This window comes from Emys orbicularis, chromosome 1, assembly GCF_028017835.1.
Source record: "Emys orbicularis isolate rEmyOrb1 chromosome 1, rEmyOrb1.hap1, whole genome shotgun sequence".
Taxonomy (NCBI): domain Eukaryota; kingdom Metazoa; phylum Chordata; order Testudines; family Emydidae; genus Emys; species Emys orbicularis.
In genome coordinates this window covers 364,367,556-364,394,019 of record NC_088683.1, presented here as the reverse complement: position 1 = coordinate 364,394,019, position 26,464 = coordinate 364,367,556, and the positions used below count along the sequence as shown (strand labels likewise).

General features: G+C 50.6%; 1 protein-coding gene across 1 annotated transcript; it reads right to left on the bottom strand.

Annotated features, from left to right (window-relative positions):
• Positions 1-288: 288 nt before the first annotated feature.
• RRM1 (ribonucleotide reductase catalytic subunit M1) lies at positions 289-26,464 on the bottom strand. The gene is made up of 19 exons (XM_065423462.1): positions 26,345-26,464; positions 24,171-24,259; positions 21,066-21,243; positions 20,219-20,319; positions 19,405-19,464; positions 17,094-17,133; positions 16,148-16,310; positions 15,141-15,282; positions 14,474-14,557; positions 12,812-12,973; positions 11,843-11,922; positions 11,073-11,274; positions 7,975-8,124; positions 6,652-6,873; positions 6,279-6,355; positions 5,057-5,192; positions 4,220-4,315; positions 1,962-2,150; positions 289-1,324 (listed from the first exon to the last, which is right to left on the bottom strand). Exons 1-19 carry the CDS (start codon positions 26,361-26,363, stop codon positions 1,136-1,138), a joined length of 2,379 nt encoding a protein of 792 aa, XP_065279534.1. The 5' UTR covers positions 26,364-26,464; the 3' UTR covers positions 289-1,135.

The following is a 26,464-nucleotide window of genomic DNA, read 5'->3' as shown; positions in this document are numbered from 1 at the left end:
CTACACAGCCACTTGCAGTGCTCAGGGGTGTGTTTTTCACACCCCCGAGCGAAGAAAGTTTCGGAGCTGTAAATGGCAGCGTAGACAAGGCTATAATATCCTGTGACCAGCAGGTCTACAACTCTACAATATTACTGAGATATTGTACATGCCCTCACCATTTAGACTTTATTACTGTCTTCAGCTAGTTTAAAGAGTTGTTATTAGGCATGATATGCAAATTCAATAAAAATTCAAAAACTAGGCCACTGAAGTCCTACTGCCTTAGTAAGGGAAGTTAAGAACACAGAAAGGTAAAAACATTTATTTTAGAACCATCAAACAATTAGCCCAGCCAGATGGATTTGGCTCTTGCAAGGAGACAGCGTGTGCAATTCAGCAGGGCTCTCTCAGAGGAGGACACTTAAGCTGGTTACTCAAACTGACCAGCACCCAGGTTTTTTGGTACAGACAAGTGTGCTGCAACAGCTTTTCTGTTTCCTGGTAACAGGAAAAAAGGGAAGCCCTCTTAGGTGCAATGCTCTGCCCTCCCTCTGGCCGGAGGGTGAAGAAGTGTGCATGTGACAGGTAACATAGCCAGTCTGTCCCCCAGCATCTTGGGAGACCCCGGAGCTCCTTGTGAGGGGTTGCTCTAGCAGGTGTGAGCCAAACTCCTCAGTCTAACACAACAGGCCCCTGGCCACAACAGACAGATCACAGGGATGTTTTCCTCACTGCCACGTTACTGGGGCAAAGGCAAGTCATTCATCAGGCTCCCCATAAGCACAGTAGTACAATGAGGACAACTGTCTGAAGTGCACAGGACTCATCCTTAAGGTAACAGGCATTAGCATTTTTCCTGTCCACGTTTAGGAAAATTCTATCTACAGTGGATAATGCAAGACTATACAAAAGCACTTAGTTTCCAGGAAGCTCGGCTGTAAATGGGATACATATAAACTTCTTATGCGCTATATACGTGTGTGTGTGTACAGGCCCCAACCCAGGGATGGGGAAAGCATTGTACACTACTCCCTGACGGCCCCCCATCACAGTCCTAGCAAGACCCTACATACTGAAGTAAAACTAGACCTATTTACTCTAGAAGAGATTAAGCCAGATGGAGCCGCTGTGCTGGCACCAAAGGGCAGGTGAGTTAAGAGCCACACATCAGGCAGTCATCTCTGTTCTCCAGCGAACACACCATGGCTGCTTTGTTCCTCTCCTTCTCCTCCTCTTCCCTGGACACCTTCTCTCTCTCTTTGAGCTTCTCCTTGTTCAGGGTGAACTGGATGGGCTTGGCTGCTGGCTTTGTCCTCAGGTAGTACATACCTGTCTTCAGACCCTGCAGAGTGAAAGCACGCGAGTCAGGGACTCATACCATGCTGGAGCTCAGGCTGAGTTCTGGCTCCCGAGACACACTTCCCGTAAGCCAAGCAGCTGCTTTCGTTAATGGCTCCCCAATAGGACGTAACCACCCCACAGTATTAGCTAACAATCTATGGCTACCATGCTAGGATCCATAGATGGGAACAATGCTGGGAGCGCCCCAAGCCACCTAGTCATTTGTCCTCAGGGCTTGTCTACTCTTGAAACACTCCAGCTGCGCCAATGTAGACACTACCTATACCGATGGGAGGGGCTCTCCTGTCGGCGTTGGGACTCCCCCTCCGCAAGAGGCAGTAGCTAGGTTGACAGAAGAATTCCTTTGTTAACCTAGTACTATCTACCAGGGGCTAGGTTGACTTATCTACATGGCTCAGGGGTGTGGGTTTTTCATACCCCTGGGTGACGTAACTAGGCTGACCCAAGTTTTTAGTGTAGGCCAGGCCGCAGAAGCGGAGAGATATTGCTGATGGCAATGAAAGGGAAACAGACATTTATTTCTAAGAACCACATGAGCCAACTTTTAGTGACCGAATGCGTCAATCCAAACGCTATCAACTAGCAAGTAAGCTCCCCCACCCACCCCTCCCACATACCTGCTTCCACCCATAGAAGTGCATGCTGGTGAGTTTGCCATAGTTGGGCTCTGCAATATGGATGTTCAGGGACTGGCTCTGATCAATGAAAGCACCTCTGTCAGCTGCCATTTTGAGGATGGTCTTCTGGGAGATTTCCCAGACCGTCTTATAGAGCTGCTTCAAGTCATCTGGAATCTCCGGGATGTTCTGAAAGGAACAGGACTGGTTACAAGGCAGCATTCCCAATGACCACCTTAATGGCCACATAATAATGGCAACCGGTAACAAGCTACTCTGGCTAAAACCAAACCGCACTGCAACTGAACTCCAACGTTACAGCCAACCATTACTGATCCCAAATAATCTGTAAATACATGCCCTTAAATGGACATTTTACCGTCGTAAAGAACAGGCAGCTTCCTTTTCGGGACACTTTACAGGAGAAGGCCCTGTTCAACCAGGTCTCCATGGCAAGAACCCCTTAGCCAATCAGGACAAGAAAGGGAGCTGTTACCCTCCCAACTCAGGGCAAAGGGAAAGTGTTTTATTAGCAGGGCATTCACCCTCAGCATGTTACAGGGAAAGACATTTCAAGGGCACAATTTACTGAGCCCAGACAGACTCCTTTGCTTTTCATGTATGGGTGCCAACATCTCCACAGCAGGGTCTTGGTTTAGGTCTATTTGTTGCTCTGAAGTTTCCCCCCCTTTACACACACAACTAAGCAGACTAACATTCTCTGGGACCGCTTAGAGCAGCGGTTCTCAACCAGGGGTCTGCGGGCCCCCGCGGCTGAAGCCTCGATCCCCAGCGCCCCCCCAAGGGGCTGAAACCTGGAGGTACGGGGTTGAATCCCAGAGCCCTGGTGCTCCCTGTGGGGCAGAAGCCCTGAGCCCATGGGCAGAGTTGGGGACCTGGAGGGCATTGCCCCCCCACCCCCAAACTGCAGCGCAAGAGCACAGAGGTCCCGGGAGCAATTCCCCGCCCCCCACCCCCACCCATCTCCTCTCCCCGCCCCCCGGCCAGGTCGCAGGCAGGAAGCTGGAGCCGGGCAATGCAGGACAGCTGCGGCTCTGGCTGGTGCCATAGAGCAGGCAGCAGCAGCGTTCCCTCGTCTTCGGCTAGTGCCCCAGGTTGAGGCTGCTCCTCAGCTCCCAGCCCCCTTTGCTCCCGAAGAGGCAGCCAGTAAGAGCCCCCCAGGTGGGGATCCTCGGCTCCGTGGCTGGCAGACCCGTCCGGGAACAGGGAACACAGGAGAGTCCTCCCAGCACACAGCCCCTAATACCCCTCACCCTGCCCCCTGAGCTATGCCCTCCCTGCCTGCACACAGCCCCAGCTACCCCCTCCCTGCCCCGAGCTACCCCCCTGCCCGCACACAGCCCCAGCTACCCCCCTCCCTGCCCCGAGCTACCCCCCTGCCCGCACACAGCCCCAGCTACCCCCCTGCCCGCACACAGCCCCAGCTACCCCCCTCCCTGCCCCCTGAGCTACCCCCCTGCCCGCACACAGCCCCAGCTACCCCCCTCCCTGCCCCCTGAGCTACCCCCCTGCCTGCACACAGCCCCAGCTACCCCCCTCCCTGACCCCTGAGCTACCCCCCTGCCCGCACACAGCCCCAGCTACCCCCCTCCCTGCCCCCTGAGCTGTTTTCAAACTTCTTGAGCTAAGCCTCCCAACTTTGAGTTATAATTTTTGGTTGTGCACCCCAAGCCCAGTGCAGACAGGTGGGTGGCCTGCTGAGGTGAGTCGGGGGTGGAGGTGGCATTCCCTCCCTGGACCCCGCCATGCGGAGGTGGCTCGAGCCCCACTGGCCCCTGCCCCCCCAAAATAGAAGTCAAACTATGCCAAGGCCCCTGCCCCGAGGCCCTCCCACCCCTGCTGGGCCCTGGAGTTTTTATAGCATGTCAAGGGGGGCCTCACAAAGAAAACGGTTGAGAACCCCTGGCTTAGAAGGAACAACTCATCCACCTAATACCTGTTCTACTAATTAGTAGGAAAGCGTATAACCAGTGGAGGCCTCCATTGCACACATTCCAGAAAACTTCAGAAATGGCAAGTTACCCCTTTGGTCAGAAAAATCTTCGAAGGCTTCTCAGAGGCTCTCTGCTTTGTCGGAGCCAGCACGCAACATCCCAGCTCTCCCTTCCACAGAGATGCGGCAAAGGCGGAGCCGCGTGAAACATACTCTGAGCATGTGTGGCAGGTCCCGCCCTCCTTCTCAAGCACCCGTGCCAGCTCCTGGGAACGCCACATTCATCCCAGCTCCTCTCACATACCTGCACAGAGCCACTGTGGGCGATGATTTGGTTTTTCATCTCTTCGTTCCACAAGCCTCTCTCCGTCAGATCTTTCAACAAGTGTGGATTCGCAATCTGTAGAGAGCGGAGCCCGTTAGACGTACGGGGAAGGAAAGAACTGTGTGCTCACAGAGCCCATCGCTTGCCTTATGGCAGGAATAACTCCCCCTGTAGGAGACACCCCCACCTACATGGTGCAGGTCCCCAAATAGCCACTGAACCCAATCTTACATTCTAAGGAGCTAGTCAACTGTGCTATTCCCCTGTGTCAGATTTTCCCCTTATCGATCCCTACATCTCTTCCTTCATTTAGCTCCGCCCTTTCCTGCAGCGTGACCAGTCCCCTAGCATTTGTACGTGAATTACACCTCTTGTCAATATACTTTACTAAACGCTTTACATGCAGAAACCTTTCCTCCTGACGCTTCCGTGATGAGCCCTGTGGCCTCTGAACTTTCCCTAAAGCCTAAGGGTCCTCTTCTCCCCCCCCCCCCCCCCCACCCCCGCTTTGGCAATCAATCCTGCAGGCAACACTGAGGTCTCATGGGGCCTTCTCTAGCAGAACCAGCATTTCTTGAATTTGTAATTAAGGCCCCTTTAGCATACCCCAGGGCAGTCAAGTTACCACTGTGGCTCTGTATGAACATTCTGGCTTACTCGTTTATCTTCCTCAGCACGTTTTTGCATGGGAGAGGGACATACGGGGCAAATAAATTGACTAATACAATGTGCTGCTTCTGTCTTACTGAACATTGCTGGCTGTCAAAAGCCTGCATGTTTAAAAGCCATTTACCACATTTGCCCTGGCCTCCTTACCTGAAACTCGCCCGAGAGGACCCTGCGTGTGTAGATGTTACTGGTGTAGGGTTCAATGGACTCATTGTTGCCCAAGATCTGAGCAGTAGAAGCAGTTGGCATTGGAGAAAGGAGCAGGCTGTTTCTAACGCCGTACCTAATGCAGAGAGGCGAGGACAATCAGAGGTTAAAGCTTCAGCCAACCAGAGAAAGACACCAGCACCTGCGAGATGAAGCCCACCAGAAAGCACAACCCTAAGCATAGTTTGGAAAGAGGAGAATCAGGGTTCAGCGCAAGGAACCATGTTGTACAAATAGAAAGGGCAAGCAAATTCAGCAGTGCCCTTTCTAACTCCACTTAGGCCCCCTGAATCTTCACCGGCCCATCTCAACAGCCTGACCTGAAACACCTCACACAGACTGAAAACACAAGCTCAGCGTTCACCTACAAGCACTCTGCAGAGACTGGGTAACGTGGAAGTGTAACTCCACCACAGCTATCCTCCTCCTCACCAGAGCTTCCCAGATGGTTCAGTCATGGGGAAGAGATCAAGGTGGACTGACAAACAAGCACTGCGTGAAAATACATCCTCTTCCCCACAAACGTGTGCAGAGGATTTCCCCAAAAGACTTGTTTTCAAGATGATCAGGAGCACCTCCAAGTAAAAGGGAAAAAGCTTCCAAAAACGTGCAACCTTCTGACAGCCAAGTTGGGCAAACATATCTCGCCTTTCAAAATAACAGTGGGAAAGATTTGCTGAGGGAAACCTGAAAGTTAACCCCCTGCAAGTGAATCTTAAAGCATCACGAGGCTTCACATTTGTCTCTCCATGATTCCTGGTTCCGATGTGCTCAGCTTAGATGGTTTGTTTCCCAGTCAGCCTGCAAACCCAGCCTCTGCTCCTAAAGCCAGACTGGGTTCTTTCCACCTCACACCTACGTAAATGCAGTGACCTGTAATCCACTGGAACTGAACAAACAAGTCTATTGGAAATGCATGAACCAGAAAAGCCCAGCTCACTCAGTCTCCGTTGCACGGGATCTCCAGGGCTAGTGGGAATAGGAGACGGTAAAACACTTGTCACTAAAAGCTGACCTGTTGAGTAAACTGGTGCCATTTCTACACAGTCTTTTTCAAAAGAAACCAGCACATTTCAGGCAATTAAAGCTGTAATCTCTATCATCATCAAAGGATGCTTGCATCTAACACAGACTGACAATACTCATTAGGGCATTTACTCACTTGGCAATCTTATCCTTTAAAGCCTTCCAGTCCCACAGGTCAGTAGGGGTGACGTTCCACATGTCATGCTGTAGGATCTAAAAGAATAGAGGCGTGGGCTAAGTTAGACGGCGGCTCTTTGGGGTAAGGGCAGCAATTCATCTGTGTTTTGATGACCACCGTGTAAATCAATCAAACAAAAGTCACTTCAATACTCTACACTCAGCTTCAGACAGTTAAGACGTGTTATTGGAATTTTGCAGACCGCCGCCCGCCCCCCACCACCATTTTCACTAGTGGATAGTGAACAGCTAGCCTAGTGATTACTCAGCCAGCCACTTTAAGTGCCCTCACACTAGCTCTGCTCTATTGGAGCCCCGACGCTGTTACTTACACCTTTGCTGACAGGGCAGCCTTCATAAGTTTCGTATGGGCCATGCTCTTTGGCGAGTTCACAGCTGGATTCCAAAGCACCGTAATAAATGGTCTCGAAGATCTGCTGGTTCAACAACTGGGCCTCGGGGCTTTCAAAGGGGTATCTCATCAGGATGAACGCATCCGCCAGACCCTGCACTCCAATGCCGATGGGACGATGGCGTTTGTTGGAGAGCTCAGCCTATGTTTGAGAGGGGAGGACAATGTAAGGTAGAAATCAGAACCACATGACCCTGACAACACATCCACTCACTCCTGCGGCCACCATCCCCTTCAGTCCACACAAAACAGCCTCTCACTTTTCCCTTCCTTGTCCATCAGTCCGGCCAGAGCAGCCTCTCTTTCATTCCCTCTACTAGTTCTTTGTCACCTGATGTTACATAGGGCCTTCAAGGGGCGGACAAAGGCCATGTCTTCCAAGAGTGACAAGTGACTTTGGGTGCCCAACTTGAGGCCCCTTAAAGGAGTGTGGTGTTCTGAGGGCGGGGGCTCAGCACTTCCTGAAAATCAGGCCCTTCCTTAGGAGTCTCCAGCTGGACACCCAAAAATCACCAGTCACTTTTGAGAAGCTTGGCCCTTGTTCTCTCCTTCAAAACCTGCAAACCTCCACTCCAGCTTAGACCTTGGCCATGGTCTCCTACTGCCCCACCCACCAAGGCAGCCAGTCTCACTCTCCCTCAACCGGCTCCACACTGCCCTATGCAGGGAATGCCCTCCCAATTCCTCTGCACTAAGCTACAACCCCCCTCCACCTCCTGAAAAAGCATGTCTGTGAAGCCCACAAAAACAGTCAGCAATAAATAAAACCAAACACCTCGCACGACTTCCTTCAGCCTTCCGGACGCACTCTTTCTACCATGCCTGTCTTCCTTACTCTGTAAGCTCTTCAGGGAAGGGACTGCCTATGTCCTATTGTAAGCCATGCAAAGCATTCGTAGGGGAGGATCTACTCCTCTGGAATCTGCTCCAACTAAGCATCCATCACATCTGGAATTTGCCAAGCTTCAGGGTACTGAGCCAGGCTTCTGCTGAGCCAGGCTAGCGATGATGGACGGTTGCTGCAGCAGCGTAGATGGTGTTTTATTACCACAGTTCTATTTTCAGAAAACAGTACTTAATAGCCAGATTCAGAACTCCAGACAATTTTATAGCATGCAATAGCAGGATAAATTTTGCTTCAACCTTAATCCAGCCAGCTATAAAATAGCACCTCCTTTGTTCCCAGACTCTCCGCATGGTCCTTTCCACCCCCACTCCAGCCCAGCTGCACCCTCCCCCATACCTCTGGCACAGGGTAGAAGTTGATGTCAATTATTTTGTTCAAGTTTCGGACTATGACTTTGGTGACCTCAGCCAACTTCTTGAAGTCGTAAGTGTGCTCCGATGTGACGTACATGTTCAGGGCTATGGAGGCCAAGTTACAAACTGCAACCTGGAACAGCAGGAGCAGAAGCGTCAGCCAACATTGGGCAATACAAGAGACTAACAGAGTCCCAGCCCCAGAGCATGTTCTCTACCCAGAGGAAATGGACACAGGGAGATGAAACACGGAGGTCAGTGCCACCGGCAGAGATGGGAGAACATCTGCCTCATCCTATGTATCCCATAGCCCAAGAGTGGCAAGTACGTAGATTGCCTAAAGACCCCCTGACCTCTGTAGGAACATAGAGAATGTTGTAATGGATCAGATCTTGAGCCCATCAAGCCCTGTTGTGATAGTGGCCAGTACCAGGCACCTCAGAAGAAAGTGGAGGAATCCCTGTAGATTTGCTGATATCTCTCAGCACTATGAGAGTTCTGCTCACTTCATCTGCTGTAGGTCTTGCCTCTCCTTGCCTTCCAGACCCTGATCCCCAACCATTTCCTCTATCACCTTGCTCTGCCACAACATTAGAGTGGCTGATCCCAGCACCAACTGTCCTGCAAGGTGAGGGGTATGCAGGCAGATGCCAGCACCAACTGTCCTGCTAGGTCAGGGGTATGCAGGCAGCCTCTCCTTGCTTATTTTTTATACTATCCCGCCAGCCCCAGAAGGATCAAACCAACAATTCCTAGGGTAACCCGTGCTTGCACAGTGGCTAGACCACAAAGGTTTAGGAACGTGCTGGAGCCTTTAGCTCAGGCAGCAGAGGCTCCTGCTTTTAGACCTAGTGGTCTCAGGTTAGACCCCCCACTGCTGACGACCCACTGGGGGCGTGGCATTACACTGGCTATGCCCAAAACTGTGCCTGGCACTGGTTCCTTTCCTCATTCTTCCTCTACTTCACTAGGGACTCTGCTCTTCCAGTGCTCAGAGCAGCTGCTCCCCACTCAAGGGACAGAAAGCAGACAGCTAGTTGTGTAGGTCTCAGTTATGCAGCATCCTGTTTAGGGCCCCACTTTACTCCAAGACTCCAGAGGTTTCAGTGATTCCCTCTTGACCCCATAGAAAACAGGATGCACAGGCTTCACCAAAGCACCAATATAATCCCCAGCCCCCCATAGTGACCATGAGCCCCAGCCATGGGCAGGTGCAAATGGAGCAGGGCACTTCGCCACTGAGCCCTTATACCCAACTCTTATAGGAAAACGAACAGCCTACGGAAAAGCCATAGACACACATGATCGCTTCCTAAATTCAACATAGACTCATAGACTTTAAGGTCAGAAGGGACCAATATGGTCATCTAGTCTGACCTCCCGCATGATACAGGCCACAAAAGCTGACCCACCCACAACAGAATCTTCCAGCCTGCGACCCCTGCCCTATGCTGCGGAGGAAGGCGAAAAACCTCCAGGGTCTCTGCCAATCTACCCTGGAGGAAAATTCCTTCCCGACCCCAAATATGGCGATCAGCAGTACCCCGAGCATACAGGCAAGATTCTACAGCCGGACCCTCATTTTACCCGCGATGGCACGTTAATGCCTAATTGACTAAAATCACGTTATCCCTTCAAACCATTCCCTCCATAAACTTATCAAGCCTAATCTTGAAGCCAGAAAGGTCTCTCGCCCCCACCGTTTCCCTCGGAAGGCTGTTCCAAAATTTCACCCCTCTGACAGTTAGAAACCTTCTTCTAATTTCAAGCCTAAACTTCCCCACGGCCAGTTTATATCCATTCGTTCTCGTGTCCACATTACTACTGAGCTGAAATAATTCCTCTCCCTCCTTGGTATTAATCCCTTTGATATATTTAAAGAGAGCAATCATATCCCCCCTCAGCCTTCTTTTGGTTAGGCTAAACAAACCGAGCTCCTCGAGTCTCCTTTCATAGGAAAGGTTTTCCATTCCTCGGATCATCCTAGTGGCCCTTCTCTGTACCCGTTCCAGTTTGAGTTCATCCTTTTTAAACATAGGAGACCAGAACTGCACACAGTACTCCAAATGAGGTCTCACCAGCGCCTTGTATAACGGAAGCAGCACCTCCCTGTCCCTACTAGAAATACCTCGCCTAACGCATCCCAAAATCGCATTAGCTTTTTTCACAGCCACGTCACATTGCCGACTCATAGTCATCCTGCGATCAACCAGGACTCCGAGGTCCTTCTCCTCCTCCGTCACTTCCAACCTATGCGTCCCTAACTTATAACTAAAATTCTTATTAGTCATCCCTAAATGCATCACCTTACACTTCTCACTATTAAATCTCATCCTATTATTTTTACTCCAATTTACAAGGTCATCCAAGTCTCCCTGCAGAATATCCCGATCCTTCTCCGAATTGGCAATACCTCCCAACTTTGTGTCATCCGCAAACTTTATCAGCCCACTCCTACATTCGGTTCCGAGGTCAGTAACGAATAGATTGAATAAAATCGGACCCAAAACCGAACCTTGAGGAACCCCACTGGTGACCTCCGTCCAACCCGACAGTTCACCTTTCAGTACTACCCGCTGCAGTCTCCCCTTTAACCAGTTTTTTATCCACCTCTGGAATTTAATATCGATCCCCATCTTTTCCAATTTAACCAATAATTCCTCGTGCGGCACAGTATCAAACGCTTTACTAAAATCGAGGTAAATTAGATCCACCGCATTTCCTTTATCTAGAAGGTCTGTTACTTTCTCAAAGAAGGAGATCAAGTTGGTTTGGCACGATCTGCCTTTCGTAAACCCATGTTGTAATTTGTCCCAATTGCCATTCACCTCAAGGTCCTTAACTACTTTTTCCTTCAAAATGCCATGTAGTTTCCCTAACTGTCTGTCTTGAAGATCCCCTGGCCATAACTCCCAGAACCCCAAGGGGGAGGGGGAGGGGGGGAAGAACAGGTCAAACGGAAGAACCCATAAAGACAAAGCTTCCCCTCACTTGAAGATAGATTTGTATTCTGAATGTCCGAGCCTGGCACAAGCACAGCTTCCCCATTGGAGCTGGAGTAAATCCCATGTCCCTACCCACCTCGTCCTTGCTGGTGTACTCCACTATTTCTGTGCACAGGTTGCTGCACTTGATGGTTCCCAGGTTCTGCTGGTTGCTTTTCCTATTACAAGAGTCCTTGTACAGCATGTAAGGGGTCCCGGTCTCGGTCTGAGACTCTATGATGGCATACCAGAGCTGCTGGGCCTTCACCACCTTGCGGACACGGCCCTGCTTCTCATAACTGCAAGACAAAGCAAGCGCTCCTTTAATGCTTATTTCCCTGGGCTCAACAGAGAGCTAGTGAAAGGGGGGGGGGGGGGGGGGAGGATTCCCTAGTACAATGACGCCTTCACTGGGTGGCCAGATCCTTTCATTTGTGGTCCAAGCCAGATCTGAACTGGCCAGGCAGATGACTTAGGGGCAGGATGCTGGGTCTGCTCCCACTCACAAGGGGCATGAAGCTGATCAGTGCACTCTCTCCTGCATGGCAGGCAACAAATGAGGCTAGTTCAACCTGAAGCCACCAATCCCCTTACTGAGATTTCTGCCTGTTTGTCTTTATTAAACGGAGATCATCGTTCAGGCTTGTCCCCATCTTGGGCAGAATTTCAATGTGGATCAGGAGACATCCCCTCTCTCCATCCTTATTAATAACCCCATGAACAGAAGTCATAGGGACATGTTAGGACAGCACTGGGCTCCAAATTCCCAGATACAGACAGGGCCACCCATATAAAGAGGGATGGAAACTCAATGAGTGGGAGATGTAAATAGCCAACTCTGCTCAGAATTCTGTCCATTCTTCATACCTCTCATACAGTTTCTCAAACTCCTCTCCCCAAACCTCGTCTAGGCCAGGACACTCATTTGGACACATCAAGGACCAGTCCTATGAAGGAGAGGAAAAAGATACATAGAATCTTTTAGAATAATAGAATATCAGGGATGGAAGGGACCTCAGGAGATCATCTAGTCCAACCCCCTGCTCAAAGCAGGGCCAATCCCCCAGACAGATTTTTACCCCAGTTTCCTAAATGGCCCCCTCAAGGATTGAACTCACAACCTTGGATTTAGCAGGCCAACGCTCAAACCGCTGAGCTATCCCACCCCGCATATATATCCCATCTCCATCAACAGAATGGAAGTCTGCTATCCCGGGATAACCAGTGAACACTTCCTGACCTACGCATAGTACTGATGCGAAAACGACGAACAAATTAATTTTCCCACCTCCCGAAACATGGGGCTAACCCTGCAATTTCAGGGTAGGGGAAGGGTTATGCAAACTAGCAGGAGTTAAAACTATTCAGGTAACTGATTTTAGATAAACCTAAGCCTCCGCTTGAAGGATAATATTCAGCCCTTAATGACTGCTTACTCCTCAAAACAGAACCCACTTTGAAGCATATGTACACAGGCACACGGGGGGCTGTTTATTGAGGAAAGTTCGATGTTTCACTTACTGCAGCTTTTCAGCATTTAAAACACATTTCCAGAGGTCAAAAATTAATCTGAGAACAAGAGGGTGAGTGAACAGTGCTCTGAGGCCGAGCGAAGACGTGATGTGGTATAATCAGTGCCCTACAGCTCACCCAAAGCGCTCTGTAGATTATCTGCATAGTTAAGCTGTTCTGCAGCAGTTGTTTTAGGTAGTTCTTTTGCTGGTAGCAAGACAGCCCGACAGCACACCTCAAATTCTATCCCAGGGTCGTGCTGCAGACTCTGGAATAACGCTATTGCTCTATTAACCGACCCTGTCTTGCACCAACACATCTCACCTGGTTAGTCTCTACCCGTTTCATGAAGAGATCGGGAATCCAGAGGGCAAAGAAGAGGTCCCTGGCTCGCTGTTCCTCCTTCCCGGTGTTCTTCTTCAGGTCAAGAAACTCAAAAATGTCCAAGTGCCATGGCTCAAGGTAGATGGCAAAGGCCCCAGGTCTCTGTCAGACAAAACACGGCCAAGATCAGAACCAGACACACAGGGGAAACGCATGGTAGTACGAATGATAATCACATTGCTGCTGTGTAAACACGGACACCAGCTGTGCACAATTAGATCCTACACGGTTTGGGGCCCAGATAATTTCCCCCATTGTTAGAAGGAGCTTGTCTTTCTGAAGTCCCATCAAGGCAGATACACCAGGTGCTGAGTCACACTCACTCTCACTTCCTCAGACTGAGTTCTCTGGGGCTGGCCACATGGTGTTTCAGTCAAAAGGAACAAGCATCTGAAATTTCTTCAGCTCTGGTGCTCAACAAGAGCTGGGCACGTGAAAGGCTTCCTTGCCTGGTCAAGCTTTCTACTGACTTCTGGATTATTTGTGGAGTGCTTCATTTTTTGCAGGATTCTTTCCGGACAATTTTAGATTGAAATTCAACGTAAGGCACTCCAGGAGCTACGTATAAACGAGTGGAAGAGGCTGACTTTACTGGTGTGGGTATTTTACAGAAACAGAACTTGTAGCCTCCCAGTAAGAGTTGTGGGGGCAACAACAATTAGTTTTGAGACAGCTGGACAAATTTCTGAGTGTAACTGTATGATGTGGTTGCTTGTGATGATGTGGGGCAGATCTCAGCAGTTCTGGGGCTCGCTTCTAGTTTATGTATTATGCTCCTAAAAGCTCACACTCCAGGGTTTCAGCTAGCTACCTGCAGGATCAGGAAGGGATTTCCCCTCTTCCCCCCCCCCCCCCAGTGTATTCTGGGAGGGTTTTTTATCTCCTTCCTCTGAAGCATGAGGGATGGCCACAGATGGAGATGGGACACTGGACAGGTTGGGCCAGGGCTGAGGTGGCAACGAGCATGCTCTCTCTCTTAGGTCCTTGGCTGGCTGGTTCTTGCTCACATGCTCTGAGTCTAAGTGATCGCCATATGGGGAGAAATTCCTCTCTCACCCACAAGTCAGATTGGCTGTGACCTTGTGGGGGGTTTGCCTTCCTCTGCAGTGTGTGGATACGGGCCACCTGCCAGGATTATCTGGGTATATCTCAGTTAATCATTTCACTACCACGGCACGGGCCTCATGCCCTGGTGCACCTCAGTCCCCCCGTTCTCTGCCTGTGGTACATACTAGCTGAATCTAACCATGGTTGCAATACTTCGGTCTCATTTTGGTTGTTGGGTTTAGTGTGAGGGCACTGGGTGAGGGCAGTGGCCTGGGATATACAGTGGTGGGCCCTTCCTGCCTTAAACGCTAGGACACTCCTTTCAGAGGATAGGTAGTGAAAGGTACACTTGCACTGTGCAGTCTGTAATAAAGGAAGAATCAAATACCCATGTGATGGGAACAGGATACTGCTTTTTAGTACATGCCATGTAGAGCCATTACTCCAGTTCATCAGTGCTAATCGTCAATCTTTCCACAGCCCACTGCTGGCTTATTAAGACATTCAATTAAAGTTTCCATCGCCACCTTCCTTCCTGGTTGGAAGATGACATACCTTATTACCACCTTGATCCACATAGCGAGCGGTGTTGTTGTAGACTCTCAGCATTGGGACAAGCCCATTGGAATTTCCATTTGTCTGCAAAGACACATGAAAACCATCAACCTTTGGAAGCTGGTTGGTTTGTGAGGCTGCTCTTAGACAGACTGCCAATGAGACACAGCAAACATCAAGGCCCTTACAATGAAAGCCATTTCTTGCCCACTGCAGATAAAAGCTGGCTATGAGAGAACTAATTTTTTTAATACAACATGGAAGTAGCACTCGCTGTCAGCTAACAGGGGCTCTAATAAGCATCTGTTTGTACAAGCCACACTTTGAATGTGCTTTGCTTTAAATTGGTGTTAAAATACTCAAAAGCATTATTTGGAAACTTGCAAGAGGTGTTATTGCTCATGCATAACATGGAGAAATCCAGCAGTTTAGGAGTCCTGAGGTATCTGCTCCCATATCTTACTTCTTTACAAATTAATAACTAATTGTCTGATGAAACACTGACTTTTCTTTCTGAACATACCTCAATCTGAAACCAAAGCACTGTAATAGGAACGCTAGGTTATCTGGCTTCATACCATAAAAAGAAGGTGCAAGCTACTGGGTTAGATGTACTCCCTGACACGTGAAGGTATAAATCAGCATGGTGCGCCATTTACTCACTTACCCCAGCAATGTAGCTGCCAGTGGCTCGGATACAGCTCACAGCAACACCAATTCCACCGGCAGATTTGGAGATCAGCGCACAATGCTTTAGAGTGTCATAGATTCCCTCAATGCTGTCATCCTTCATACACAGCAGGAAACAGCTGAATGGAAACAAACGGGAGTTGACATCAGACAATTCAAAATCAAAGCGAACAATACCACAGAAGGCATGCAGAAACCTGCCGAGGATTCTCTGGCATCAACAACGCTTTAGGGGTCAGGTAAGTGAAGCAATTTGCAGAGCATTGTAAGGCTCTCACTTTTTAAAGAAGCTCACATGCGCAGCTGAGCTTAATTATTGTGGTTTTTTAAAAGCTAATTTCTTTAACCTAAGTTATAAGTGTAACAGATACTAAAACATATTTTAAAAATCAAACTATTTCTTACCATTTATTTTTGTGTTTTTAGCATCTCAGCTTGGACAATGAATAGTTAATAGCCATGATTAATTTTGTTTCTAGTTAATATTACTTTTAGGTTCTCATGCACTTCAGGAGAGGGGAGTGTTTAAACAATTTTTAGGAATTAAAAAGATACTTATGGAATCACTTCTATTGGCCTTAGGCTTTTGTAGATTTTTTTCTTTAAATATAAAAAAAATATACCTCTACTCCGATATAACGCTGTCCTCGGGAGCCAAAAAATCTTACCGCGTTATCGGTGAAACCACGTTATATCGAACTGGCTTTGATCCATCGTAGCGCGCAGCCCCGCCCCCCCCGTAGTGCTGCTTTACCGCGTTATATCCGAATTCGTGTTATATCGGGTAGCGTTATATCGGGGTAGAGGTGTATATGCATTTTGGGCCATATCTGACAAATTACAGATAATTTTAATTAAGGGTCACCAAAGTGCAGCTGCCCATTTTAAAAGTTGTCACAGGACATTTCATTTGAACAGAAACCACCTCCTGCCCAGCACCCTCCTCTGCACATAGTGTGAGCCAAGCCTGGCACCCTGAGGTACCTGGACAGCTGAGGTCGATTGGTGCCAGCATTGAAGAGAGTGGGAGATGCATGGGTAAACCACTTCTCAGATAGGAGGTTGTAGGTTTCTATCGCAGCATCAATGTCATTTTTGTGGATTCCCACCGATACCCTCATCAGCATGTGTTGGGGGCGTTCGGCAACTAGACACCAGAAGGGAGAGAACAGGAACATAAGCATTCCATTTAGAGTCAGTTTTGACAGACACGGATCGTGCAAAAAAAGAGGGACTAAAATATGCCACTGAAGAAGCCTGAATGGTCAGAATTCTAGGCCCCAAATTTTTTACCTATACTGAAGTGGTTAGAATCAGAGGCTAACCATTTTCAGGATTCTAGGTACATTATAATAAAATAAATAATAATAATAATCTCTCACTATTATGGATGCCCATGAAATTTCAGACACGAGGTGACAATAGTTGAAACTGATGGTGTTCTATCCATGCCAACTTCAGCTCTATTACAAATACCCAAACACCGAGATTGCAAATGGACTCTCGCACCGCAATTCCTAAAATGTGGTATCAGCCTGCTGGAGATGAACACATTCTGGGTGTCCTGGTGCATGAGCGGTCTCTGTGCCAATAGAATCCACGTGCTGGATGCATGAAGTGCCCCACGCAGCCATTACTTAAAACAAAACACCCAACTAAACTCAATGCGGCACTGTAACGAATAATTGCTTTTAGTACAACTGAAAGCCTTCCCGCAGCTATGGCAAAGAGATGCTTATGTCTTACTAAAAGATGTTTGAGGAGGGAGTGTTTGTGGGTGGAGGGGGACCGCACAAGATGTGGACAAGCAAATTACAAATATGCTGTACCCTCTTGGAAAATAATGGACACTGAAAATTGTGAAGGAAGCTACCTAGCCCCATTTAGACCCTGGCAGAGAATACATCCAACAGGAACAGTCCGTTCTTACCTTTTGAATTGATTTTCAGCAGATAGGAGCGCTCTAGAGTCTTTAAAGAAAGAAAAGCATCTCAGTTATCAGTCGCTCAGATTCCAGTTTAAAAACTGTAGCGATTAATGCACAAAGCTGTGGGACCAAAAACCCAACTCTCAAGCAGCCTGGCTCTCCCAGTACCAGGTTTCCTATACAAGCTCAGTTCTCTGCTCTTCTTCAACCTTATTACTGATATAGCATCCAAGGTGGGCTAGATGCTATCCAGTCATACGTCAGCAAGGTCCCTGCCCTGAGGAGTCCGCAATCTACGGAGACACAGTACAGATAAAGGAGTGAATGCATAGTGGTTTAGTACTTGCCTTCGATCCATGGTTTTGGTAGAGGCTGGCGGGGGGGGGGGGGGGAGGGAGAGGGGAGGGAGAGGGGAGAGAGTAGAGAATACTATTTCCCTCAATACACTTCCTAATACTGTCATCATTAATTATGTTTCATACCTAAGGACTAACCTAAGTGCCTAAGGACTAACCAACATCAGAGCCTCATTGTGCTGGGCACTGAAGAAACACGTAGTATTCAGTCGCTGCGCCAGAGCTTACAATCTAAGAGACAAGGGTTGGGGAAGTGTGTATAACAAAGAGTAGACAATGCAATGGTGGCAATCATGTTAGTTCCACAAGATTGGATGGGGAGAGGAGGGGAGCTGAAATAGGTTAGTGAGGCGGGCGGGGATAAAGTAAATGGGAAAACAAGTGAAAGAAGAGGAGGAAGGTTAAGAGGGGCAGGTGTGGAGACAGACTGAGGTGAAGACACTGGGGAGGGCGGGAAAGGGAGCTGGAGCAAACAGCAATCAGCACAGGGGACAGAACATCTAATCAGAAGTGTAGAAAATACTGACGGCATCATCCGTGTCTCTGCTTATGCCGCTGCTCTACCAGCTTGAGTCTCTGGCTGGCTCCTCCCTGAAGTTTCTTTTCCTTAAGTCTACATAGCTGGAGGAGGGGGATGCCATAGGGATCCCAGTGCTGGGGGTGGGGGGCGTCTCCCCTGCCCAGTTCTGAACTGGGGGGCTGATTTTGTTAGAGCTTCAAGGAGGACAGAGCTAGGGTTTAAGTGGCCAATCCCATGAAGTGCCGAGCACCCTCAGCTCCTACGGACTTCAGTGGGCATCTCACAGGGTTGGACCCTAAACGGCTCCCTGAAGAAGTGTGTTTTAAGGGTGGATATGGAGGAGAAAACAGAGGCAACGCAGACTGGCTGTGGGAGGAGGGTCTGTACAGCAGCATGGAAGAATGCACAGAGATGAATGGGAGGACACGCAGGGGACAGATGTGTAGCTTGTCTGAACAGTGGGGGAAAGCTTTTATCGGGAATACAAAGACCTGATGTGTTTGGATTCAGTTACTCCTTGAGGAATAGCATGTGCAAAGCAGAATCTGGCAGAGCATCCAGTGCCTCTGCTGCAGGGAACTTACAGCCCAAATGCTACAGTGGAACACACCTTTGCCCAGGCCTTGTAATACAGCAACCCAGGTCAAAGTGGCTGCAGCCTCACAGTGGGAAATTCTGCAGACAATCAGGCCAGAGTATTTAGCTTCCACATCACCCACTTTTCTTCTATGGAGAGAAGCTATTTGGCATGTAGACTTCAGAGTCATTACAAACAGAGGTGCTGGGCTTCAACTGGCCCAGGGCTCTCATACACATTCATCCGTTCTTCCTGCTTTCTCCTTCAGTAGTTTCAGTTTATGCTGGGCCTGTGTCCTGGTTCCTAATCCCCAACTAACACAAACTAAAGCAGTCAAGCATGCAAGTCCACCACAATGGTGCAGAAGCTGTGCAGAGGGCTAAACACATGAGCATATACTGCATTGCTGAGTGACTGTGGAGAGCCCCATTGCACACGATCCCAACCAAAACAGGTGGCTTTATTAGTCACAGCACAAGAGTGTGCTCCTCTGCAACATTTTCCACCACCATTCCCTCCAGCCCCAAGGCCAACTAACCATACACTCAAAGGATTTAAAGATGCATTAATGGATGTGTCGAGGCTGTCAAAAATAGCACTTGTGCTAGATAAAAATGGCACCGTGAAGCTTTCAGAAAACAGTGGCATACGACTCAGGCACCACAGACAAAGCAAGGCTGAGAAATCATAGAGGAAGGAACACATGGCTCATTCAATTTGGCCACTGTTTTTTGGAAGCCACCTTCACTACTACAGTCTCTTTCTGCAGCAATGAAAACGATTTGGGTTTTTTTCCTTAGGTTGTTAAGGCTTTGAAAAAAAACTAACAATCTTCACTCTCACAAGAAACCTGGTCTTTACCTTAAAGCCAAAGTAGTTGTAGGAGAAGTCTCTATCGTAGATGATGGCGGAGTTCAGGCGCTGGGGATGAAACAATTCAGAGACAGGTTAAGCACTTAGACTGTGGAAACCATCTACCCTAACATCAGACCCACACAGCTTCACATTACCAAAACAACAGTGCTTATTGTTCAGTGCCTCTGGTTTTCATGCTTCTGGCCTCAACATGACTCCATAGCTACAGGCACCAGGCAGAAAACCAGCGTATGCAAGGCTTTCTTGGCAAATGCAGCTGGCATCCTATGCTAAGTATTAATGAAAATTCCACTAAGGGCAACATCCTGGCTTCTGGCCCTGCTCACCCATACACCTGCATTCTAGTTACACCTCACACAGGAAAATTCAGAACAAAATATCATACTCAGGTTGCAACCTAAAGGAGACAGATAACAAACCTCATCTCTCTCCTTGAAAGACTGTTCTCTATTAAATAAATGAGGAGATTCTGTTATTTTATTAAGTTAAGAACCACTCTTTGTCCAACTACCAAATGGGCCTCAGACACTCTAATCTCACAGTGCTGGGGGCCATATAAGATCAGGGATAGATGTCCTTCATATAACAGCATCAGAAGTATCCTTCAGTGGTCAGAATTCCAAATGTTGTTGTCCAAAATGGAGCAGTCACCGTCTGTGTTAGTATTTACATCAGCGCATGATATTTTTTTTTGGTCCTACAACCAACATGATTTACTTTCGTATTTAGAAGTTTAAAATATCACAGAACATAGTTTGCTGGATCTTAGAAACATCAGATCCCATGAAGTGCTACATACATCTTTGTTAGCCAAGACAATGTCTAGCGTTTCCTTGGCGATCATTGGAGAGTGTCTGCCATTATGAGGGTTTACATAGTTGTACAAATCTTCCATGACATCTACAAAGGAAATGGAAAGAAGAGTCAAAGAAAAGCCATTCACAGACTTTTATTTACACAGTCTGAAAACTATAATTACAGACATTGAACATGTCTGGACCACCGCACTTCTCCCAAACCTAGCCCACACGAAGTGTCTTCAAAAAATACACGTTTGTTTGTTCTTCTACCTGTCCAATGGCAGGGAATATCTACTACTCAGAAGCCCCAGAATAATTTGCTTTTATGAAAGAAATTCTAGGAATACAAAGTGTCCAGTGGTAGTCAGACAGATGCTAAATAAGCCTAGTCCATATAAAGTTTACCAAATGGGTCTTGGCTAAAAGTAACTTAAATTTTAATTTATTCTCTTCTCATCTTTACACAGCTGTTTCTATTTTAGGATGAGAAGCGAGAGGCAGTGAGGACATCCAGGTTTTAACAGTGAAGTGCTCCAGTAGAAACTATTCATTGGAACATTTCTAACAAGAAAGGTAACTAAGCTTTCTCTATAATGTGGGCAATACTACATAATCAAACTCTCTCAGCGTACGTGCAGTGTGCCCAGCCATTCGATAGCATCATCATCCGCCAGGTGACGAGCTGGTGGAATTAAACGTCTCAGATACACAGGCTCAACACTTAATCACTCCTGTTTAAGAACAAGTTTACCATAGTCATACCCTCTAATGCTCCAAGCTCTCCACTGGCTCCCTCCTCAACAAGGGAGCACAGGTTGTTACTCAAGTGCCCACGGACACACTCACCACTGAACACTTTCTTGGTTTCTTTGTGCAAGTTGGAGACCGCGATCCTTGCTGCTAGGATGGCATAGTCGGGGTGCTTGGTAGTGAGGGTTGCGGCTGTCTCAGCAGCCAGTGTATCCAGTTCCACAGTTGTGACACCACTGTACAGACCCTGGATCACCTTCATGGTGATCTGTGCCTGGGGAAATCAGAATTCTGCACGTTAGCTACCTGTGTTTCAGGGACAAAACCATCCTTACAGCAACAGTCTAGAACAGGGGCGGGCAAACATTTTGGCCTGAGGGCCACATCGGGTTTTGTAAATTGTATGGAGGGCCGGTTAGGGGAGGGGGTCATGGCCTGGCCCCCACCTCCTATCTGCCCCCCTCCCCTGGGACTCCTGCCCCATCCAACCCCCCCGTTCCCTGACGGCCCCTCTGGGACCCCTGCCCCATCCACACACACCCGCTCCCTATCCCCTGACCGCCCCCGGACCACCGCCACCCCATCCAACCCCTCCTCTTATTCCTGACTGCCCCCCCCCAGGACCTCTGCCCCCATTCAACCCCGTTCCCCTCCCCACGACCACCCCAACCCCTATCCACACCCCCGCCCCCGACCACCACCCCGAACTCCCCTGCCCTCTATCCAATGCCCCCTACTCCCTGCCCCCTTACCACGCTGCCTGGAGCACCGGTGGCTGGCGGCGCTACCGGCGCGCCGCCCAGCTGGAGCCAGGCCACGCTGTCGCTGCCACCACCACGCAGCACAGAGCACCGGGTCAGGCCGGGCTCTGCAGCTGCAGTGCCCCAGGAGCTCACAGCCCTGCTGCCCAGAGCATTGTGCCGGAGCAAGCGAGCTGAGGCTGCGAGGGAGAGGAGACAGCAGGGGAGGGGCTGGGGGCTAGCCTCCCAGGCCAGGATCTCGGGGGCTGGGCAGGATGGTCCCGCGGGCCGGATGTGGCCCGTGGGCCATAGTTTGCCCATCTCTGGTCTAGAAGAACCCCATTTTCCCAACGCCTAGCATCGTATTTTCTGTTTGCAAGCAAAGTTATTACAATATGTGCTTCACTTTAAACAGCAGATGATAAAAGTGATTTATAGACTGAGCTGCCTTGATAGAGGGAAAGCACCAGGCCTTAAAGTTACAAACGTCTAGCGACATCTTGGGGGAATGAAGGGGGGAGAAATATAAAAATGAGGTATTGATCAGGAATCATGTGATCATGCACAAGGTTTTGTATGCAGTTCATTTCCTAAATGTTAATGTGTCCTGTTGAAGTGGTAACACAAAAGCAGGAACACCACATCCAAACCTGTACTTGCTCAGGAATTTTCAAACTCCAAACAGCATTCTGACTTTTCACTTGCCTGATCAGGCATGTAATGTGTTATATTTAAACTAAAAATAGTTAATGCTAGAACAGTCTGGAAAGGAATGTAAAACTTCATGTTTTAGGGCTTAGACCAATCTCTAACTATTAGGGAATAAGAGGAGACTCTGTCACATCTACCCACTGGGATTTTTTTTTTTTTTTTTTTAAATGCCGCTGCACATTGAGTGGATGTTTTCAGAGAACTATCCACAATGACTCCAAGATCTCTTTCTTGAGTGGTAACAGCTAATTTAGGCCCCATCATTTTATATGTATAGTTGGGATTATGTTTTCCAGTGTGCATTACTTGGCATTTGTCAACATTGAATTTCATCTGCCATTTTGTTGCCAAGTCACCCAGTTTTCTGAGATCCTTTTGTAGCTTTTCGCAGTCTTCTTGGGACTTAACTATCTTGAGTAGAAGTAAAAGTAAAAAGTAACTAACTTCATTATTATTAGCCCAGTCACCAGGTTGCTATACTAGGAATCCAGAGACCTAGATTTGATTCTTTGCTCTGCCATTGGCTGGGAGCGAGACCACTTACCTCTCAGTGTGTCAGTTTCCACAACTGTAAAACAGGGATAATGATTCTCCTGCCTCTTTGTAATGCTCTTTAGATCCATGGCTGAGAAGTACTACTTCTTATTTCTAATGCACTGACAGCATCCTAAGTGTTTTACAGACATAAATAAAGACAGGGCCTTTGTGACCCATGGCCCTAATCCTACAGCTTACTCCACATGGATGGACTCATATGTCCATGAAAAACCCTATGGATGTTAATGGGGCCATGCAAGGGTACTGAGGGGAGCTGCTTGCAGGATCAGGGTCAGTATCCACTCCTAGGCTGTTCAAACGAATAGGGCAGTGGTACTGTTAAGAGAGGGAAATTCACTTCTGATAGAAGAACACTTTTGTGTTTTAACAAAGAAAACTAATACTTCTCTTTCAGACTGGCATGGACACAAATATAAAGAGAGTTGTAAAAAGGACATTTTTTAAAAAGCCATGTGATTGCTACTCTATTTTAATGAAGAGAAGCAAGGTATTCAAGATGAAATGGCAGGGAGCTTCCTAACACCAGGAACATGATCACTTCAAACCATGTTTGAGGGATCCACCAGAAGGAATTTATAACAGGTAAACGCAAATCTCTGTCTCAGACTTTGCACCTGTGAGGGAGAGAAAGCCAAACACAAATCTCTGACAGAATCAAGTTATAGTAGAACCTCAGAGTTACGAACACCAAAGTTATGAACTGACCAGACAACCGCATACCTCATTTGGAACCTGAAGTACACAATCAGGTAGCAGCAGAGACAAAAAAAAAAAAAAAGCAAATACAGTACAGTACTGTGTTAAACATAAACTACTAAAAAATAAAGGGAAAGCAACATTTTTCTTCTGCATAGTAAAGTTTCAAGCTGTATTAAGTCAACGTTCAGTTGTAAACTTTTGAAAGAACAACCCTAAGTTCAGAGTTGCGAACATTTGAGAGTTACAAACATTCCCAAGGTGTTTGTAACTCTTGAGGTTCTACTGTATAAAAAAAAGTAAAGGACACAGTGGTTACCATTAAAAAAGCAGCATTTGCCAACAGTTCACACGTAGGGGTGATGGGACATGCCAACATCTCCCCTTATACTAAGAAAGGGGAAATAACTGGGTGGCACCTGGATTGCAAATGGTGGCTTTTCAATGGTCACCACTGTAGCATGGTGGAAGGCGGAGAGGATACAAATCAACTCACAGGATCGACGAAGTCGGCATTGAGTCCATAGCAGAGCTTCTGGATCCTAGAAGTGATCTTGTCAAACATGACACGCTCATGGCGCCCATCTACCAGGTGTATAGGAAGAGAGGGGAGGAGAGAAAGAGACCGGCCTTTATGCAGCAGCACAAATGACACAGCCAGCCACACGCAGCAGGGGTCTGTGGGGCCTCACCACCACCTACGTCCACCAAGTTATCTCTGTGCTCTCCCCAGCACTCCAAGGGCTCTGCTCCACAGCTCTGTGAGCAGCACCTGAGGAGCCCAGCCCCAGGGGGATTATTGATGTTATTTGTGAGGATTCCCCATTCAAGGAAAGGCGGATTGGTGGAGATCCAGATGTTAGGTGCCCAGAGTCACAGGAGGTAGGGATCCCAGTCTCCAGAGGGGCTGCCCCTCCAGTGGTGCCACCGGTGGGGTTCCCCACTCAAGGAGAGGGGAATTAGTAGGGGTCCAGAGTCACAGGGAGTAGATGTCCTCACATATGCCAACGGACAGGCCTTGGCCAGGGGGCCGGTGTTACGTTTGGTGGGCACACACTCCAGGGGGCTCGGTGCCGTCTGTAGGGTCCCCCACTCCAGGAAGGAGGAGTTAGCCAAGGGGGTGGGGGGCAGGGAACGGCATTACGTCTAGAGGGTCCCACACTCCAGGGGCAGGTGCCTAGCGCTATTTGTGGGGTCTCCCCTTGGGGAAAGAGGAACTGGATGGGGAGAGCTGGTGTTAGGGGTGTCACACTGCTGGGGTCGGGGGCTCAGCACCATCTGGGGGGGACGCCCCCCTCAGAGCGAGGAGAAGCAGCAGGGTGCCCGCTCCGGGACAGGAGAGCTGGGGGTGTCCGGGGTCCCACACCAGGGCTGGGGGCTCTGCACTCCAGAGACCCTGAGGGGCCCTGGCCCGCTGAGCCCCCCGGGGGGCGGGGAGCCCGGAACCGGGGGGGGGGGGCGCAGACCCGTTGAGCCCCCCGGGGGCGGGGAGCCCGGAGCCGGGGGGAAGGGGGGGCAGACCCGTTGAGCCCCCCCGGGGGGCGGGGAGCCCGGAGCCGGGGGGGGGGGGGGCGCGCAGGCCCGTTGAGCCCCCCGGGGGCGGGGAGCCCGGAGCCGGGGGGGGCCGCAGGCCCGTTGAGCACCCCCGGGGGGCGGGGAGCCCGGAGCCGGGCGGGGGGGGGGGGCCGCAGGCCCGTTGAGCCCCCCCGGGGGGCGGGGAGCCCGGAGCCGGGGGGGGGGGGCCGCAGGCCCGTTGAGCCCCCCGGGGGGCGGGGAGCCCGGAGCCGGGGGGGGGGGCCGCAGACCCGTTGAGCCCGGAGCCGAGGGGGGGGGGGCCGCAGGCCCGTTGAGCCCCCCCGGGGGGCGGGGAGCCCGGAGCCGGGGGGGGGGGCGCAGGCCCGTTGAGCCCCCCGGGGGGCGGGGAGCCCGGAGCCGGGGGGGGGGCGCGCAGGCCCGTTGAGCCCCCCCGGGGGGCGGGGAGCCCGGAGCCGGGGGGGGGGCGCGCAGGCCCGTTGAGCCCCCCCGGGGGGCGGGGAGCCCGGAGCCGGGGGGGGGGGCGCGCAGGCCCGTTGAGCCCCCCCGGGGGGCGGGGAGCCCGGAGCCGGGGGGGGGGCGCGCAGGCCCGTTGAGCCCCCCCGGGGGGCGGGGAGCCCGGAGCCGGGGGGGGCGCGCAGGCCCGTTGAGCCCCCCCGGGGGGCGGGGAGCCCGGAGCCGGGGGGGGGGGCGCGCAGGCCCGCTGAGCCCTCCCCGGGGGGGGGGGAGCCCGGAGCCGGGGGGGGGGGGCGCAGGCCCGTTGAGCCCCCCGGGGGGCGGGGAGCCCGGAGCCGGGGGGGGGGGGCGCAGGCCCGTTGAGCCCCCCGGGGGGCGGGGAGCCCGGAGCCGGGGGGGGGGGGCGCAGGCCCGTTGAGCCCCCCCGGGGGGCGGGGAGCCCGGAGCCGGGGGGGGGCGCGCAGGCCCGTTGAGCCCCCCCGGGGGGCGGGGAGCCCGGAGCCGGGGGGGGGGGCGCGCAGGCCCGCTGAGCCCCCCGGGGGGCGGGGAGCCCGGAGCCGGGGGGGGGGCGCGCAGGCCCGTTGAGCCCCCCCGGGGGGCGGGGAGCCCGGAGCCGGGGGGGGGGGCGCAGGCCCGCTGAGCCCCCCCCGGGGGGGGGGGGTAGCCGGGGAGGGGTCTCACCTCGCTTGATCACGTGCATGGCGGCGGCTCGGGCCGGGCGCTCGCGCTCTCGGGTGTGTGTTTGAGCTTCAGGCGCGACCTACGGCTTCCCGCTCCCGCCAACCGCGCCGTTGATCCCGT